Below are 15,659 nucleotides of genomic sequence, written 5' to 3'. Positions count from 1 at the left end.
CGAAGCTTTAGACCAAAACCCCTTTTCTGTCCTCTTTCAAGTCCCTGACGGAGCACACAGACAGCACGTCGCTGCAGCTGCACGTTGCTTCTATGCTTCTATACATCAAACACTTTATATTAAATATATTTAGTGCATGCATTGAGATTATTGGACAAACTTTTAACGGGAAAAATACACCTCATTTTGTATTTCCCCCTATAAATCCTTTATAGTTGAGTTTATATTTTTTTGCAAATGCTTAATTCGACGTTGGATCTATACTTTTTTTTTTTGCAGTGTTAATATTTAAAACAAGCCTTCATGTTTGACTTCAAAGGCGAAGACATTTTAACTGCACACACAATACCTGCAGCTATGAAGACCTCACCAGGCTGGACAAAGGAGAGGGAGGTGTGGGGGATCAGAAATATTGTTTGGGGCTCTGCGCACTGAGGGAGGAGTGAGTCTTAAAGCAGAGCTGTCTGAAAGCGGGGTCCCCTTTGGATATCCAGCCTGTTTGTCTTGGGCTGGGTTTCAACCACTTCCACCATCGCATCGCGCTGGGCCTCCGGCAACGTTCAGCTTCCTAAAACTGCGAGCTGTGTTTAATAGGCGTCGGCAACGGCTGCACCCGAGGCCATTTGTACAGCTCATTCATATTGAGACAAATTATAATACATTATTATTGTTGTAATTATTGTTGTAATTATTATTATTATAAGTTATATTTTCTGGTTTTATTTTGGTATTGGTGGTGATTGTGTGTGTGTGTGTGCGTGTGTGTGTGTGTGTGTGTGTGTGTGTGTGTGTGTGTGAGAGAGAGAGAGAGAGAGAGAGAGAGAGAGAAAGAGAGAGAGAGAGAGAGAGAGAAAGAGAGAGAGGAAGCATGTAAGAGATTTGACTTGATCGTAAACTGCGTAAAATTGCGCAGTTCTCCTCATTGACAAATATGTTGCAGGAAGTTTTTTTACTATATTTATTGTCTCTCTTCCTCCTTGTGTTGAATGGGGCAATGGGACCGATTATTTTGCCCCCAAGTTGTTATGAAGAAGTTGGAAAATTATCTTTAAAAAAAATACCCCGCTTGATTTTCAGCAGATTATTATTATTGATTTATTCTGATGATGACTCGCTCCAGCTGGACTTGTCCGCCTGCGTGAGGCCGGTGCTGTCCCGGTACATGTAGCTCGGTGAGATCATGCAAGTGATGTCCGTTGAGTGAAAAGGTTTCAGGCCCATTGTAGTAAACGCTGCTTCCCAGGGACGATAACTTGTATTACAGCGCCACCTTGCTTCCGGAGATGTTGAAGACAATAGTGCAGGTAATTCAAACCATATGAGAATGTGTGCGCAGCGAGCTTTCCACTGAGGGAAACTGCCAAACCGATGTCATTCACACACAACAACCAAAAAGCAGGTGGCCCAAAGGAACATGTTCATAGTGAAATGTAATAACATATAGCCATGGGGAATAATTCAGGCAAATGTCAGGTTTATTACCCATGTTTTAAAATAAGTAGATGAGATTATTTGGGCTATTTACGCGATATTCTTTTTCCTCACCTTTATCCACCTGTCTCTCTTCATGAACTCTCATTACTTCTAAGACCAAACCTGTTCATTTTCACGGTAAACACCCAACAAGGCTCCAATACTGAAAACACATATTATGGGACAGTTACAGGTGACATTGTGTGTGTTTTGTCCTCTTTTTTTCCAGATTTTTCTCTCTGAATGTTAAGCAAAATATATATATTTGAAAGAGGAACAAAAATTCAAGTCCCGTAAAAGCTTGGAGATGTTGGGATGTCTTAAACACAACTTAATATAATCCTGTGGCGCCATCTTGTGGTGGAATAAATAAAACAAGGTCCCAGTCCGTCTGACGACTATCAACGGTCCTCCAGGTCATGCAAGGCCTGTAGTTTAACTTCACTGTTATGTCATAAACTGGCTACCTGTTTGTTCTCCTCCTAACGCATATGCATAACAATTATGGAGACTCATCAAACAACAAAGGTCCTCTTAGATGAGATTCCTTCGAGCAAATGAATTTGAAATTGTGGTCGGTTGACTAATGCACATCGATGTGGAAACAGATGGGGACGCTTTGCTCAGGGGTGCATAATCAATCTCAAGAGGTGGCAGTGTCAAACGATATGCTACAAATGAATAGAATGAGTATGTCAAACATGTTAATGAATCACTAATCGTACACACACAGTGACGCTTGTTTCACATTGCTGTTATTTTCTGCCTGCAGAGACCAGCATAAAGCCATAATAATGGCATATGTACAATATATTATGTTCAATAAAGATTAGTAATGGAATGTATCTTAAACATATATATATATATATATATATATATATATATATATTATTTTTAAACGATATTACTGATATACAAAAACCTACATTTGGAGAAATGTACCTTTTTTCAACGTTGTCAAAGACTATATTCCATCAACTACACGTGGTTTGGTGAATGTCCTGCAAACTTTGGATACATTTTTGAATTTTTTAAAGAACAAATATAATCTTCATATCGAAAAAAACGCCATCTATTATTAATGTATCATCATTGCTTAGACAAATTCCGCTTTTATTGAACACAGCACTTTGCCTCCCAAGCAACATGCCTACATTTCCCATCAGGCACCGCTACGCGTGTTATGTGCACCACTCATTTGTGCTCGGTGGAAAACCAGCTGCCGTTGCTTGTGACAGAGGACAAACTGAGACAGCAAGGTTGTATATGTGGCTTCATTCGTGTTTTTAAGCTTTCTTTTGTGACAATCTCAGACGTTTAAAGCTCAAATAGTCTACAAAGAAAATGGCGTAGCTATATATATATATGTATGTATGTATGTATGTATATTATGTAAGAGTTCATGTAAGCGACGCACGCGTGTTGCTTGTTTGTGCACCTGGAGGCTTGCTAAAAACTGTACAGCAGCTAGTTAGCTTCATGTACAAATCCAGACACACACACACACACACACACACACACACACACTTTACCCTCGAGTGTGGCCACAATGTCACGATTTCTGGCCCCCCAAAAAACCGTGTGACAGCGGGGACACTTCCTCAGATGAAACAATGTTTCTATGTCTTCTCTTGCCTCAGCTAGTTTTTTTAACTGTGTTGGACTGTAGCATTTTTACATCTGTAAGTAACGTTTAGGTTTCGCAGCAGGAAGTCGTCTGAATTCCGTAGTTCCCATGAACACGACATGGGGTCTGTTTGCTCATGCACGCGCTGTGGCCCTTGCAGGTGTCCAACATGTCTGCGGATTGGATCGGATATGGATATGCAGCCCTGATCGCATCCGGGGGAGCCATTGGTTTTGTGAAAGCAGGTATGGAGAGCACCTTTTTTTATTTTTTAAGATTGTAATATTTGCTGTGGTCTTTGCTTGCTTGTTTGACTTTCTCTTACATCACATTGCATTCCTCCAGTTTACAAGTGCATGTGTTGTTTCTTTCAGGCAGTAAACCCTCCCTTGCTGCGGGTCTTCTCTTCGGTGGCCTCGCAGGTTTTGGCGCCTACCAGATCTCCAATGACCCCAAAAATATTTGGGTGTCCCTCGGTTGGTGTACTAAAACTGTACTGAATAGTGTGTGTGTGTGTTGCAAGGAGATGACCTATGTAACGCGTGTATACAGTGAATAAGTGACCAGTGATGTGTCTCTATGGTCGTAATTCATGCTGATTTCTCTGTCCACCACACGGTGTCTTCCAGCTACGTCAGGAGCTCTGACGGCTGTCATGGGAAAGCGGTTCTATGGGTCCAGGAAGTTCATGCCAGCTGGCTTGATGGCTGGAGCAAGGTATCCGTTTCATACCATTCATATGACTAAACCTGTTTTGCACACACAAACTTATTCAAGGTGAGGGAACAAAGATTTCTGGTGAGGATGACCTCCTGGTGAAGATGACCTTGTGGCGGTACTCGATGGATGTGTCTGTGATGGGATCCTTATATAGACATTTACTGTCGATCAATCTTACTGTAAAGCCATTTGAAGTCTCCACCTCCCAAAGCTAAAAGTCAAGAACAGGGATGTGACGTTTCCTTTTCTTTCTGGTTCCAGTCTTCTGATGGTGGCAAAGCTCGGTATGACATTGCTCCAGAAACCCCAGGAGTCCTGATGGAGTCGAGGTTCTGATGTGCCCCCCGTCTTCCGTTTCAGGAGTTTACTGTCAGCATTTGTCATTTACTGTTAATGTCATTTTATAAAGGATGAAATATAGAACCTTGTTTATATAATACAAATGGTCGTCTTGTCTTTTTTTGAAAGAATGCCTTGTGAACTTTCATGTATTTATTTCTATAAAACGTTTACAAAATGTTCAGTTAATGCATTGCATAATACAAAGTGGTTTGCAGTGGTACCCAGAATAAGTTAAAGTAATCATTTGTTATAGCCGTTGCACTGAAGATTTTGTTATGAGAATAAAAGCAGTGGGGAAATAGCATTGCAGGAGCTCTTAATAAATTACTGATTATGCTTTGTCATCAGTAGTTTAACAGCACTTGACAATGATAAATGAGTATAAAAATTTAAAGTTATGCAACATCACTAACAGCAGAATTGGCTCACACTGGCTCCTTCAGGAGCGCAGTGGGATTGTCAAGCAGACAGGATCTGTCTTGGTTAAGCATCATGGCAACCGTCATCCTCAAAACAGACACTCCATGCACACTTAGAGGCATCACTGGGAACAAAGTGACGCCATGTGACATGAAAACACTCTCCTCGAAGAAGGGGAAGAACGTCTCGTGGGACTACTTTTTGTCCCCTACCGGATACCTCCATATGTGTGCTTAGGGTTAACTTCCTGCCAAAGATGTGTACCACCAGGCAACAGTCCAGCAGGCCGTAGAAGCTGCATGACCTTTCTGAACTACCGATTCCCACCATACTTGGATGACCAGTCCACCCTGCTGTGGACGGGCTGCACGGGCGGAGCTCTGGTCAGCAGATTCCCGGACGTCTTCCCCAGGGCTGAGTAGCTGCTCCCCTTCATCTGAGTTCTGTCTCCCCTCCTCTTCCAGCCCTCGTAATCTGGAGGAACATGCCAGTCAGTCATTTTTGTCCATCTCCAATATAAACAGTATCTATATATTCGGGTATCTGTCTTTACACACCGACACCAGCTTGTAAAATAGTGTAAAAAGTAAATACAAAACCGGTATCGTTAGTAGCAGCAAATGCAACAGACAACGTTAACAATACAGGAGGACAGCTTTTTCCCCTCGATGTATCAACACAAGTAAGCATGCCAGTATAATAAATAAACAAACGCTTAATAGCACCCATTACAACGACAATACCTTCATTAGTTTCGCTCAAAGATGAGTTGGATATGGGCTTTGGCTTTGCAGATTTCGATTGGTCTTTTTTATTATCAGGAGAAGAGGATAGATTGACTGAAAGAGTGAGAGAAAAAGAGGAGAAACACAGTCTCAGTGAGTGAGAGTTTGGATGGAAACAGTGCAAACCAGAAACTAGAAACTGAACAGAGTAAAGGAGTAGGGATCGTCCGGCATGGCAGGATGGTCGAGTACTGGACGGCCACACAAAAGAGAGCGGTTATTCTTCCAGAACACAAACTGTTTAAGGTTTGATGAGGAGTTTGACCTTTTGAGACGGATAAGTGGGGGCGTTATCTGACCAAACCTCAAGAAGCATTTAGTCAGCGTCACATCGATGGAATTAAAGCTTACTTGTGTGCTGGCCAGCCAAAGGAGCAAGCTGGATTCTCTGCCCCACCGAGCCCACCTCCTTCTTTTGGAATGAAGGGATATAACCGCCAGAGAGGTTGTATTTGGTGCTTACAAAGTTGCCTAAAGGGGGAGAAAGACATAGTTCATGGGTCTTTATTTGTTATGCATGTTAATGTCACTGCCTCCATGTACCCAAGCAGCATGCTGCTTAGGGTCATGTTAGCTAAAATGATGTGCACCATTTAAAACACAAAAAAACATGAGGAAAACTTCTGTAAACACACCAAATAGATGTTTCTCACCCTTTGGCTTTACTGATACAAATGATTTGTGTGGACATGTGTGAAGTGGCTACTACATATGCAACAGCTACTGAGCACCCAAACCAATGACTAAGGCCATGTGATTGAAGTCATTCAGCTTTCCCGGCACCTCCATCGATCTGCTGCAGCCACACAAGGCCACCAGTATAATTAGTGGAAAGCCTCATTGTTCCCTTATGAAGATGTTGTGGTTGTAGTGCAATTTAACATCTATTTAGCCACTGGAGGTCTTAGTTCTCTGGTTAAACTGTGTATTTGTACCTGTGTCTCCTGCAGAGCCTTTAGCAGTCGCTTTCTTTCGCATGTTAAGTCGCTGGGTGAATACCTGGAGCTTGTTGTATCAACCAACACGCCAACTACAACTACAGTGCTTGTACAAAAAAGAGCTTCAGCACAGCAACTTAGAGTTAAGTCAATTCACAGCAGAGCTTCCAGCTGTGAGATGCAACAAAGCAGTTCCCGTGAAGTCATCTCATTGAAATACCTTTGGAGAGATCGATTTTCTCCAGTATTCTTTCTTTAACAACCGTTTTCTCAGGTGGGCTATCCTCACTTTTAGAGGCCCTCTCTTCTAGTCTCACACCAAATAGGAGAGTCGGAGGAGATGTGCATGCATGCAATCGGAGAGAAAGAGGAAGAAGAAAAATATCATGCACATGTTAGCACCGATGAAGCGGCATCTGAAGTGAACTGAAAGAGACCAAACTAAAAGAAAGCTAATACATTTTTGGGGATTTATATGAAGAAGAAAAAATATATTCATAAGATGTATTCATAAAGGCGTATCAAAACAAACGTTGGGGTGTGTGTGTGTGTGTGTGTGTGTGTGTGTGTGTGTGTGTGTGTGTGTGTGTGTGTGTGTTTGAGTGTAAGTGCTGGGAGGAGGGACACATGGGCAGTGGGTTGCAGTTGAAGGCCATTTAAGCAGCACTTGATCTTACACCGACAGCCTTAATCTCATGAATAAGCAATAGTGAGGGAGAGACAGTGAAAGAAAGAGACAGAGGAGGAGAGCACAGCGGGGATACATACTGTATTGTGTGTCTGTCTACATGACAAATGATTTATAGAAGTCTCCCTTCTCTCAAGCCGCAGACACTTCCGGCTCACCCCTAACCCTGCTTTGTCAATGGCTCCGTAACTACTGATCAGCAGACATTAGCCGCATCATTAGCATGTCGTGTCCTTTGTGGCACGAACAGGGCAGTGTCATATTATGTAACAGTACGTGACACTGACAGTCGCCAGGTTTCCACTGCATGGCAAAATGAGGCGAGTCGCAGTGTAGGCATTACCCTTATCTCTGAATGAGTGGTCGATGTTTATTTCTGTGGCCAAATATAAGGCGCCGGCTCTGTTATAGATGCCCAAAAAAGGGGTATTTCTTTACGAATTAAATATTCTCAAAAGCACGAGGACACAAACACTAGCCAACTTGCAGATCTCTATGAATCAGAAGATAACTCATGACAGTTGTTCTGTTCGATAGGATTTCTCTAACGTATTAGTGCTCCGTCCCACTGCACACTCCATCAAACCTCCTAACACCTCTACATTAGACATTAGTCCTTACCTGCGTTGTCTCTGGTCACAGATAATCCTCCTCCGATAGGAGCAAGCGGTTTATTTACAGTGTTTGAGGAGTTCTCCCACAAGTTCCGCAGCGTCAAACCACTCAAGTCCCTATCTCCAGAAGTCTGATTCTTGCCGATCAACCCTTAAAGCAACATACCTTTTGTTATGAAAAATAAGAGTACAAACACTAAAAACACCATGTTGCATTTCCATGAAACTGGCTGATCAGGTGGCTCCAGGTGAACGCAATGGTGCCTGCTTGGTATGAGGACGATGCCTGCTTTAATGACCAATATGTATTGACATTTGTGTTTGTGGACTATCTGATTTGAATTTCTGAGGTTTTATTAAGATAGTAATTTAAGATTTTTACAATTTGAAAAAAAAAATGTAGAGGCTGTTTTTAAAAAGGTAATTAAATCTACCAGCAGTCATGCATGACAATAAGTAACCATACGCAGATAAACAAAAGCCCATTAAAGATTCATGCAGTGTTCAGAATATTTAGATTGCTTGTAACACTATGTTCTGACGACCTCTTTCCAATGATGAAGATGACCCAATCGGCCGTTAGTCATGCAGTCCTACCTGGCAAGTATCGTGACTGGCTCAGGTAGTGCTGCCGGGCAGCAGATCCTGGGAGATTAGAGTCCATTTGGCCAGTCTTAACATTGTTGGGTATCTTAGTGACTGTGCTGAAGGAATACAGAGGTTTCTGCTCTTTGGGCCTGAAAACAGAAACCAGACATAGGTTAGGGCATCATATAACGTTTTATCAAATCATCCAATAATTAATGCAGAATAGGCATATCGTTTTTTTTAACTAAACCATTTGACAATCCTTCACAACTCATCGTCTCAAATAATTCATGATGCATGAGACAGCTACATTTAGCACATATTGTGGGGCTCTGCAATGCACTGCTACAGTGTCCATAATTACATTTATTTTTATAAATTGCAAATCCAGTCCTGTTCGGACACCAGAGCACCTACTGTGGGCGGTGCTCCTTCAGGCTCCCCTCCTCCTCTGCGTTCCCCAGGCTGGGTTTCTTGGAGTTGGAGGCAGCGGTTTCTGACGGGTCAAATTCATCCCAGCTGTCTTGGGAGGTCTTGGCCACCGTGTGGCCCCAGCGACGCCGGCCACTCTTCATCACCCCCATCCCACCACCACCACCACCACCGACGCTGTTCTCACTGCCCAGCAACGCTGCTTTCTGCGGATAAATACAATTGGCTTACAAGTCTTACTCCTTGGAAGAGGAGTCCAATAATAATTCAGGGGTCAGAAGGCTCTGATTTGCATGAAGGAACTCACTGCATGTCCACCTTGTTTACTCTCAGTTTGGGGAAGGGGAATCTGCTGAAGAGGCTGATGCTGTTGGTTTCTGGAGGAGGTTGTGGAGGCTTTGGACTCAGAGGAAGACTGCTGAGGATCAGCCTTGGACTCCGAGACCTGCTTCTGGGCCGGCGGCCTGGCCTGGACCTTCTTGACCTCCTGGCTCTGAGGGCGAGGCCCTAAGATCTGGCCTACCTGGAAGTACGGGTAACGCAGGACCTAGACAGGCAGAGAAGGGAAAACAGCATTGCTATTCAGAATAGTCTGCAACCTTATGCCATCCAGAACACAAGAGTCAAAGACTTTAAAGCCAGGACATAAACAACATGAATCAGACCATTGTGTTGACACACGTATGTTAGAATCATGGACATGCAGTGTAGATTTGATCCCATTCAAATAGTTATATTCTTTTTAAAGTGCAATTTAATTGTTTCCTTCGACCTGGCTAAAACTAGATGTGCCTCTTACACCTGGGTGCTTTGTAAGCAGGGAATGGAAAAGCATCGTCATTCCCTCTGGAAAGGTGTTTCCTACTAAGGGACCAAAGAGTGATCCAACAGTGGACTGATAATTATATCTACCCATGTAATGACCATGTGTTGTACATGATGTCATGATGCAGCACACAGGCAAGTGGGAGAACAGTATGGTGTAAACCCTACTTGAAATGACTGGGATTAAGATGCTAATGCAATCTAAGTATTGGGACAACAGATGAATGTGCATCCAAATAGGTATTTGGACCTCAGGTAATACTTCAGCCAGTCGCAGACATATGATGCTTCGTCCCCCTTTGTGCTAATGTATGGTACACAATGCTTTCACTCCCAATAAATGGTATTCACATTGACCAGACGTGGCAAATAAAGGCTTGACTTCTTACTGTAACCAGAGCTTTAGACTTAGGTAGGTTTGCCTACCTGTATAGCAGTAGGTCTTTTTTTGGGGTCCCACTGCAGCAGGTCCCTCATCAGGGTGATAGCCTCATTGCTGGCATTCGGGATGAGGGTCTTCAGGTGGGTCGGCACACATTGGGGAAAGCGAAAGTTCATAGCAGATGCTAGTTGGTGGCCCTCTGACCAATCCGTCTTAGGGAAGAAACAATCATATGTTATTCATTATTATATTCATCAGTCAGGTGTTTACAGATCTGAGTTGTGAAATACCACATTTTCACCACTGGAAATGTTTTAAATTTTCAATAAACCATGCCACTTTGCTTAAGTTCCTTTTTTCATGTAACGTGTATCATTTGCATGTCTACATAAACATTAGGAAACCTCAATTTATTGTTTCAGTGGTGGCAACTCTTTTTGTTTTAACAGTCTATGGCTGCCTCGATTTGTACATCTTGTATAACGATGCAGAAGAAATCCAACACCACCTAAACACACCTGGTCAGCACCAACTATGGAAAAGCTTCAAATACCTTTATACAATATATCATGAAATAGGCATGAATACAAACTTTTCCCCTCTTGTACCTGCCCTTGGTCATATACCATAAATTGACTTTGGCCGCTCCCTGCTTTTTTTTTTTTAGCACACTTAAAACCCTGAATAAAGTTGACTAATTTAGTTTTGTCTCACCTTTTTGACGGTGCCTAGGACTTGGCAAATCTTAAAGATCTCATCCACCTCACTGTTCCCCGGGAAAAGAGGTCTGAGAGTGTAGAGCTCAGCCATGATGCAGCCCAAAGCCCACAGGTCGATAGGAGAGCTGTAGGTAGCGGACCTGAGCAGGACCTCTGGAGCTCGGTACCTGGACAGAGGACACACTCAAATAAACATACAGCACCTCTACATGATCAGAGAGCATAATGTGCAGACTGTAATGGATGCATAGGCCCTTCTCTGTGTTTTAGAAGGCTACGGACGCCTGGGCAGTACTCTCACCATCTGGTAGATACGTAATCTGTGTAGGGGGGTTTGGAGCGGATCTCTCGGGCCAGTCCAAAGTCTGCTATTTTGACCAGTTCTGGACCCATGCACAGCAGATTCTCTGGCTTCATGTCTCGATGAAAGAAACCTGTGGAGAGGTTTACATCAAGTTGAACCACTGTGTATAGAGTCAACTCCAAATGACCAAATTGCAATCATGTGCAACTATTCTAAATGAGTATTTTACATTCATCGCAAATGCTGCACAAAACTCAGATAGCACAAGAAAGGGGAAACTGGGGATCTGCTGAATGGGTGTATATTGGCTTTCGACAGCGGTGGCCCAGATTTGAAGTATTTGAGTATTTGACATTGGCATCGTCAGTATTTAACCGTGGCAACAGTGTTTTCTCTAACCTTAACCAAGCTGTTTTAGTTCCCTAACATTGCTTGTCCAGTACTTCATTCACCACATATTCACATATTAAAGGAGGTATCTCTAAATAAAAGTGCATTTAGCGGTTTCAGTATTAACTGTCACGGCCTCGCTCCAGCTTATTCCCCAATGCTTCTTGTGTTTCCCTCTGTCATGTGTTTCCACCACCTGCCCACATCTGTATCTGTATGTGTGGAGGTGGTCCTCCTGGCCTCTGAGGGTCACACTAAATTACCAGACTTGTTTACAATATACACCCAAACCAACTACTGAAATGCCGTACTACTTCTGAACAGGTAAAGAGTAAGATAGAGTAAAGCCTCTTACCATGCTTATGTACAAAAGCCAACCCAGATACCACTTGAAACATGATGTTCCTAATTTCATTTTCTGATAACTTCTTATTCTCGCTGAACAGCAGACCAAAGAGATACAAAACAAGAAAGAAAGGAAAGAGAAATTCAAGAAAAGGAAAAAAGAAAGAAGAGAAATCCTGAAAAGCATGTGCGCTCTTGGATGTGTGGAAGCATGTACTGTAGGGAAAATGCAGGCTGGGAATGTGCTTGTTTGCATTTAAACATGCACACGTTTAAATGAATGAGTTTTCTGTAATATTCTTAAAACTTGCACACATCCATTAGTAATGCAGACCAATGAGTTAGACGAGGCAGTTATGAAGAGTTGACAAACTACAAGATTCTGATGAATGAATCACCAGTTTGACTCTGGTTGAAATGTTCCATGTATTTCATAGCTTTAACGTTTTCAGGTTTCTTCAAAGAATCTTGCAGTATGCTGCCACTCTCATGCAATTGCAAGGCACGAAGGGAACACAGTGCACCTACCATGTTTGTGAATAAATGACAGGCCTTGTAAAATCTGAAAGCTTATGTTTCTTATCACTGATTCAGGGAACAACCTTTTTCTGTAAACATAAAATTGACAGAATTCTCATGAGCCTGCTAATGTAAGCATCATTACATACACATTGTTGGACTTTTGTACCCACAAACTAAATGGGAAAACAATGCTGAAAAACAACGCAGATGACACACCCATGAGGGTAAGTGCGACGTACGCCTGGGGTTTCCAAACTAGCAAAAACATCAGGGCTTCCCCCAGAGAAGGTGTTAGCAGCTGTGTTTAAAGAAGAGCCCAATGCGCTCAAACTAGAGCGCTGTTATACACCTGCTAAAGACATCAGCCTGGCAAAGTGTGGTATTTCTCTTCTTACCTGTCCTTCATAAGCTGGTAGAGGTTCTCCTTCATGTACTCAAAGACAAAGTAGAGGTGATCGTTCTCTCTGATTACCTCCTTCAGTTTCACCACATTCGCATGGTTCAGCTTCTTCAGGGACTGGCGTGACAAATCGTGGAAAAACGGTAAGAATGATGGTACTCATGTGATCACACAAATACATGCAATTGTGAATCAGAAAATGCAAGCTCAGGGTAATTGAAGGTAGTTCGTGTGTGTAGAGCTTTAAGTGAACAATGTAATGTAATCATTGCCATTTCAGTGTGTGACATTTCAAAGTATGGGTTACAAAGTTGATTTGCAATATTCTAAATGCGGAGATACACAAAAAAAGCCAACTGTCCGCTGTGTTCGAGGAGCTGCCGTGCATTGTTGCTTAAATCACACAGTATTATCTTCGAAAAACAAATGTATTTTCATCTCTGGAAGCGGTCAAAAACTGTCCCACCATCCTTACCTTGACCTCTCTTAGGTTCATACATTCTTCCCAAGAATAAAACTTCCTCTTCATTCTGTGAAAGTCAAAACCAGACATTAGGTTTGGAGCACAGATCAGATATACAGCACTAAAGAATAAAGGGCATCACCTTTGTGAGGGCATATCATTTACACCCAACATACAGTAGAGACCCCGCCTTTACAAAACTCTTTTGTGTGTCACCATTAATAATTCAGCTTTTTTTTTATAGGTGTCTGTAATTTCAGCTCATTTCATTTCAAGAACAAAAACCAGTAAATGCTTGAGAATGTAAAGTGATGGACCATATAGGCTTCATTATTTGTTTCTTATCAACTTGAATTTAGTGTGAAATACATCTCTCTCAATGACTGTAATGTCAGTTGTTTCGAGTACAAGTTACTATGTAAATTAAAAAAACCACACGTCAGCTGTTACGGGACGCCTGTACGATATCTCCTCCAATCACCGTTAGCACTCCCTCCAAATGGAGTTATTTAAGGGTTACAGAATGTGTAGATATCTTTTTTCCTCTTCTCTGGGCACCTTCCAGTTTAATTGGTCCCTTTCACAATGTCAGCAACCTGACACACTCCCTCTACTTTCACTCCCTTTCACCGTCACCACGTGTATTGTCTTGCATGGTAACCAAATGATCAACCAGTGGACACATCTCCCCGGTTTCTCATCTATTATTGAACCCTGCTGCCATGCTGCTGAAACCAAGGCATGTAAGCTGGTTTGTTTGGCCTGGTGATGGCAGGAAACAAGACTTTTTTTGGGGGGTATGACGTTTATCCAGAGCAAAGTATGACAGATCATATTTTTTTATATTTAGTCAGACTAAATATACTTCTGTAGTAGTAAATATACATCTGCGTTGTAGAACTGTTAAGGTAGGTCAACATAACATTGGAGATACATTATTAAAAAAGGTTGTTGACTTCCTACATCTAAAATACCCTTGTGTTTATAATGAACATACTTGGAAAATGTGAACAACATTGGCCTTTTTGACATGTCATTGCAGAGTAAACATGTGTAATTAATAACATGAATTATGGTCCTGCTCATGTATGCCCTGGTGTTGTGCACTTTGGCTCACTGGAATGGCTTTTGACACACAAATGAGTGCGGCCTTAATTAATTTGTACCAATGAAACCTGTGTTTACCCTGCTATGACATGCCAACATGGCCGCAGCCTTTATAACTAGAGAGAGTCAATATTTAAGCTATGTGACTATATCCAAATTACCAAACTCCCACACAACATTCATGTTATATCAATATATTGCCCTGCTTAAACAGTGAGAAACTATGTTTACATTGAACATATGATCAACATCCTCACCTCTTGATAGCCACCAGTTCTCCCGACTCGTTGCTTCTCCCCATCACCACGCTGCCGTAGGTGCCATCGCCCAGCTGCTTCAGGGTGGTGTAGCGATTCATCATCTCTCAAGACGGTGTCATCAGCGAGTTAATTTTCCTTCTGCATAAAACACGTTGAGGAAACACACTGCCAATTCATTGATCAAATGTCTTTTCCCAAAGAGGAAGGGTCCGTCAGTTGGCCGGTATGTCAGGTTGCTCAGCAATTCTTGAAGATCCAAACTCATCTGGCAGTAACTGATCCTCTGTTAGAGAGGATGGACCCTGGTGATCAGCCAAGAGTCGACACCGGGCCTTTGGAATCCTTTGGTGACAGTAAAGAAAACAAACATGGGCAGCAACAGGTGGACACCAATCAACATATACAGAAAACCGCACAACAGTGAGAATCTTTACCCACTCCAGGATAATCCCCACTAGACAGGATGTTTAACAGATCTGAGGACAAAGAAAAGCGATGAACATTTCTTGTTTTCCTCTCAGTGAGGAGGATGAGGTGTGTCTCACTAGCAGGAGGCTCCGACATGACCACCCAAGGGAGACGACAAAGCCAGCCCTAGGCAGATTAGGCCAAGAGGGATGTAAATAGGATGTTACATCACCATCATGCTTACCGGCATCCACTACCTTTCCCCAAGCACCTTGCCTGTCAAGAGGATTTGATTGACGCCACAGTGATCACACTTGCGTTGTATATTCAGCCAAGGGACTAGGAAACACAGAATTTGATCACTTTGGTGACATGATGTGCTTCATTTTCCTTTTAAATGCATAGCTGGTCACTGGTCTGTGTCTTGACTGAAAAACATGCATACTCTGACATAATATGGGTAATGAAACGAAACCCAGGTATTTTTGGCTAAATTTGGCTAATCTGCTGTATCCGGTTAAAGGAAATGCAGTTGCAGCTAATCCAGGGACAGCTGAACAAAATTAGATATGTGTTTATTTCATTGGATGAGGCCAATGAGAATCCAAAGAGAATGCCCAAACTGTTCTCTACGACTCCTGATGATCACCTAATGAAGTGCAATTAAGAATATGTAAATGTTTAAAGATGTCATACTTTTTGCATGCCGTATAGTCTATATATACTCCTCAATGTATCCTATATGTTCCACTGCAAAGTAGAAATGACTTCTCTAAACAAAACCCTGCTTGATATTCCGGTCTCACTGGAACAATAAGCCACAAGACAAGCCGGGATGCCAGCCAGAGGACTGCTGGCTTGTGTTCAGCCTTCACATATGGCAATCTGTTGTAGAGGGATTTAAAGG

The 15,659-nt window shown here is 42.4% G+C and overlaps 2 protein-coding genes across 2 annotated transcripts; one reads left to right on the top strand and one right to left on the bottom strand.

Moving 5' to 3' along the window:
• Window positions 1-2,680: 2,680 nt before the first annotated feature.
• Window positions 2,681-4,257, top strand: tmem14ca (transmembrane protein 14Ca). The gene is made up of 5 exons (XM_079234023.1): window positions 2,681-2,732; window positions 3,261-3,345; window positions 3,475-3,576; window positions 3,730-3,817; window positions 4,082-4,257. The coding sequence occupies exons 2-5, from the start codon at window positions 3,270-3,272 to the stop codon at window positions 4,137-4,139; spliced, it is 324 nt and encodes a 107-aa protein (XP_079090149.1). The 5' UTR covers window positions 2,681-2,732; window positions 3,261-3,269; the 3' UTR covers window positions 4,140-4,257.
• Window positions 4,258-4,448: 191 nt separating this feature from the next.
• mak (male germ cell-associated kinase) lies at window positions 4,449-14,445 on the bottom strand (the record flags this gene model as incomplete). Its single annotated transcript, XM_079233933.1, has 15 exons — window positions 4,449-5,056; window positions 5,326-5,421; window positions 5,719-5,838; window positions 6,526-6,612; window positions 7,615-7,758; window positions 8,205-8,344; window positions 8,613-8,833; window positions 8,935-9,174; window positions 9,879-10,046; window positions 10,549-10,720; window positions 10,855-10,987; window positions 11,603-11,685; window positions 12,510-12,631; window positions 12,990-13,044; window positions 14,342-14,445. 15 exons carry the CDS (start codon window positions 14,443-14,445, stop codon window positions 4,896-4,898), a joined length of 2,046 nt encoding a protein of 681 aa, XP_079090059.1. The 3' UTR covers window positions 4,449-4,895.
• Window positions 14,446-15,659: the final 1,214 nt, after the last annotated feature.

Source organism: Taurulus bubalis, assembly GCF_910589615.1.
Source record: "Taurulus bubalis genome assembly, chromosome: 18".
NCBI classification, from domain to species: Eukaryota; Metazoa; Chordata; class Actinopteri; order Perciformes; family Cottidae; genus Taurulus; species Taurulus bubalis.
Note: the sequence above shows the minus strand (reverse complement) of the source record. Positions and strands in the feature narration are given on the sequence as shown.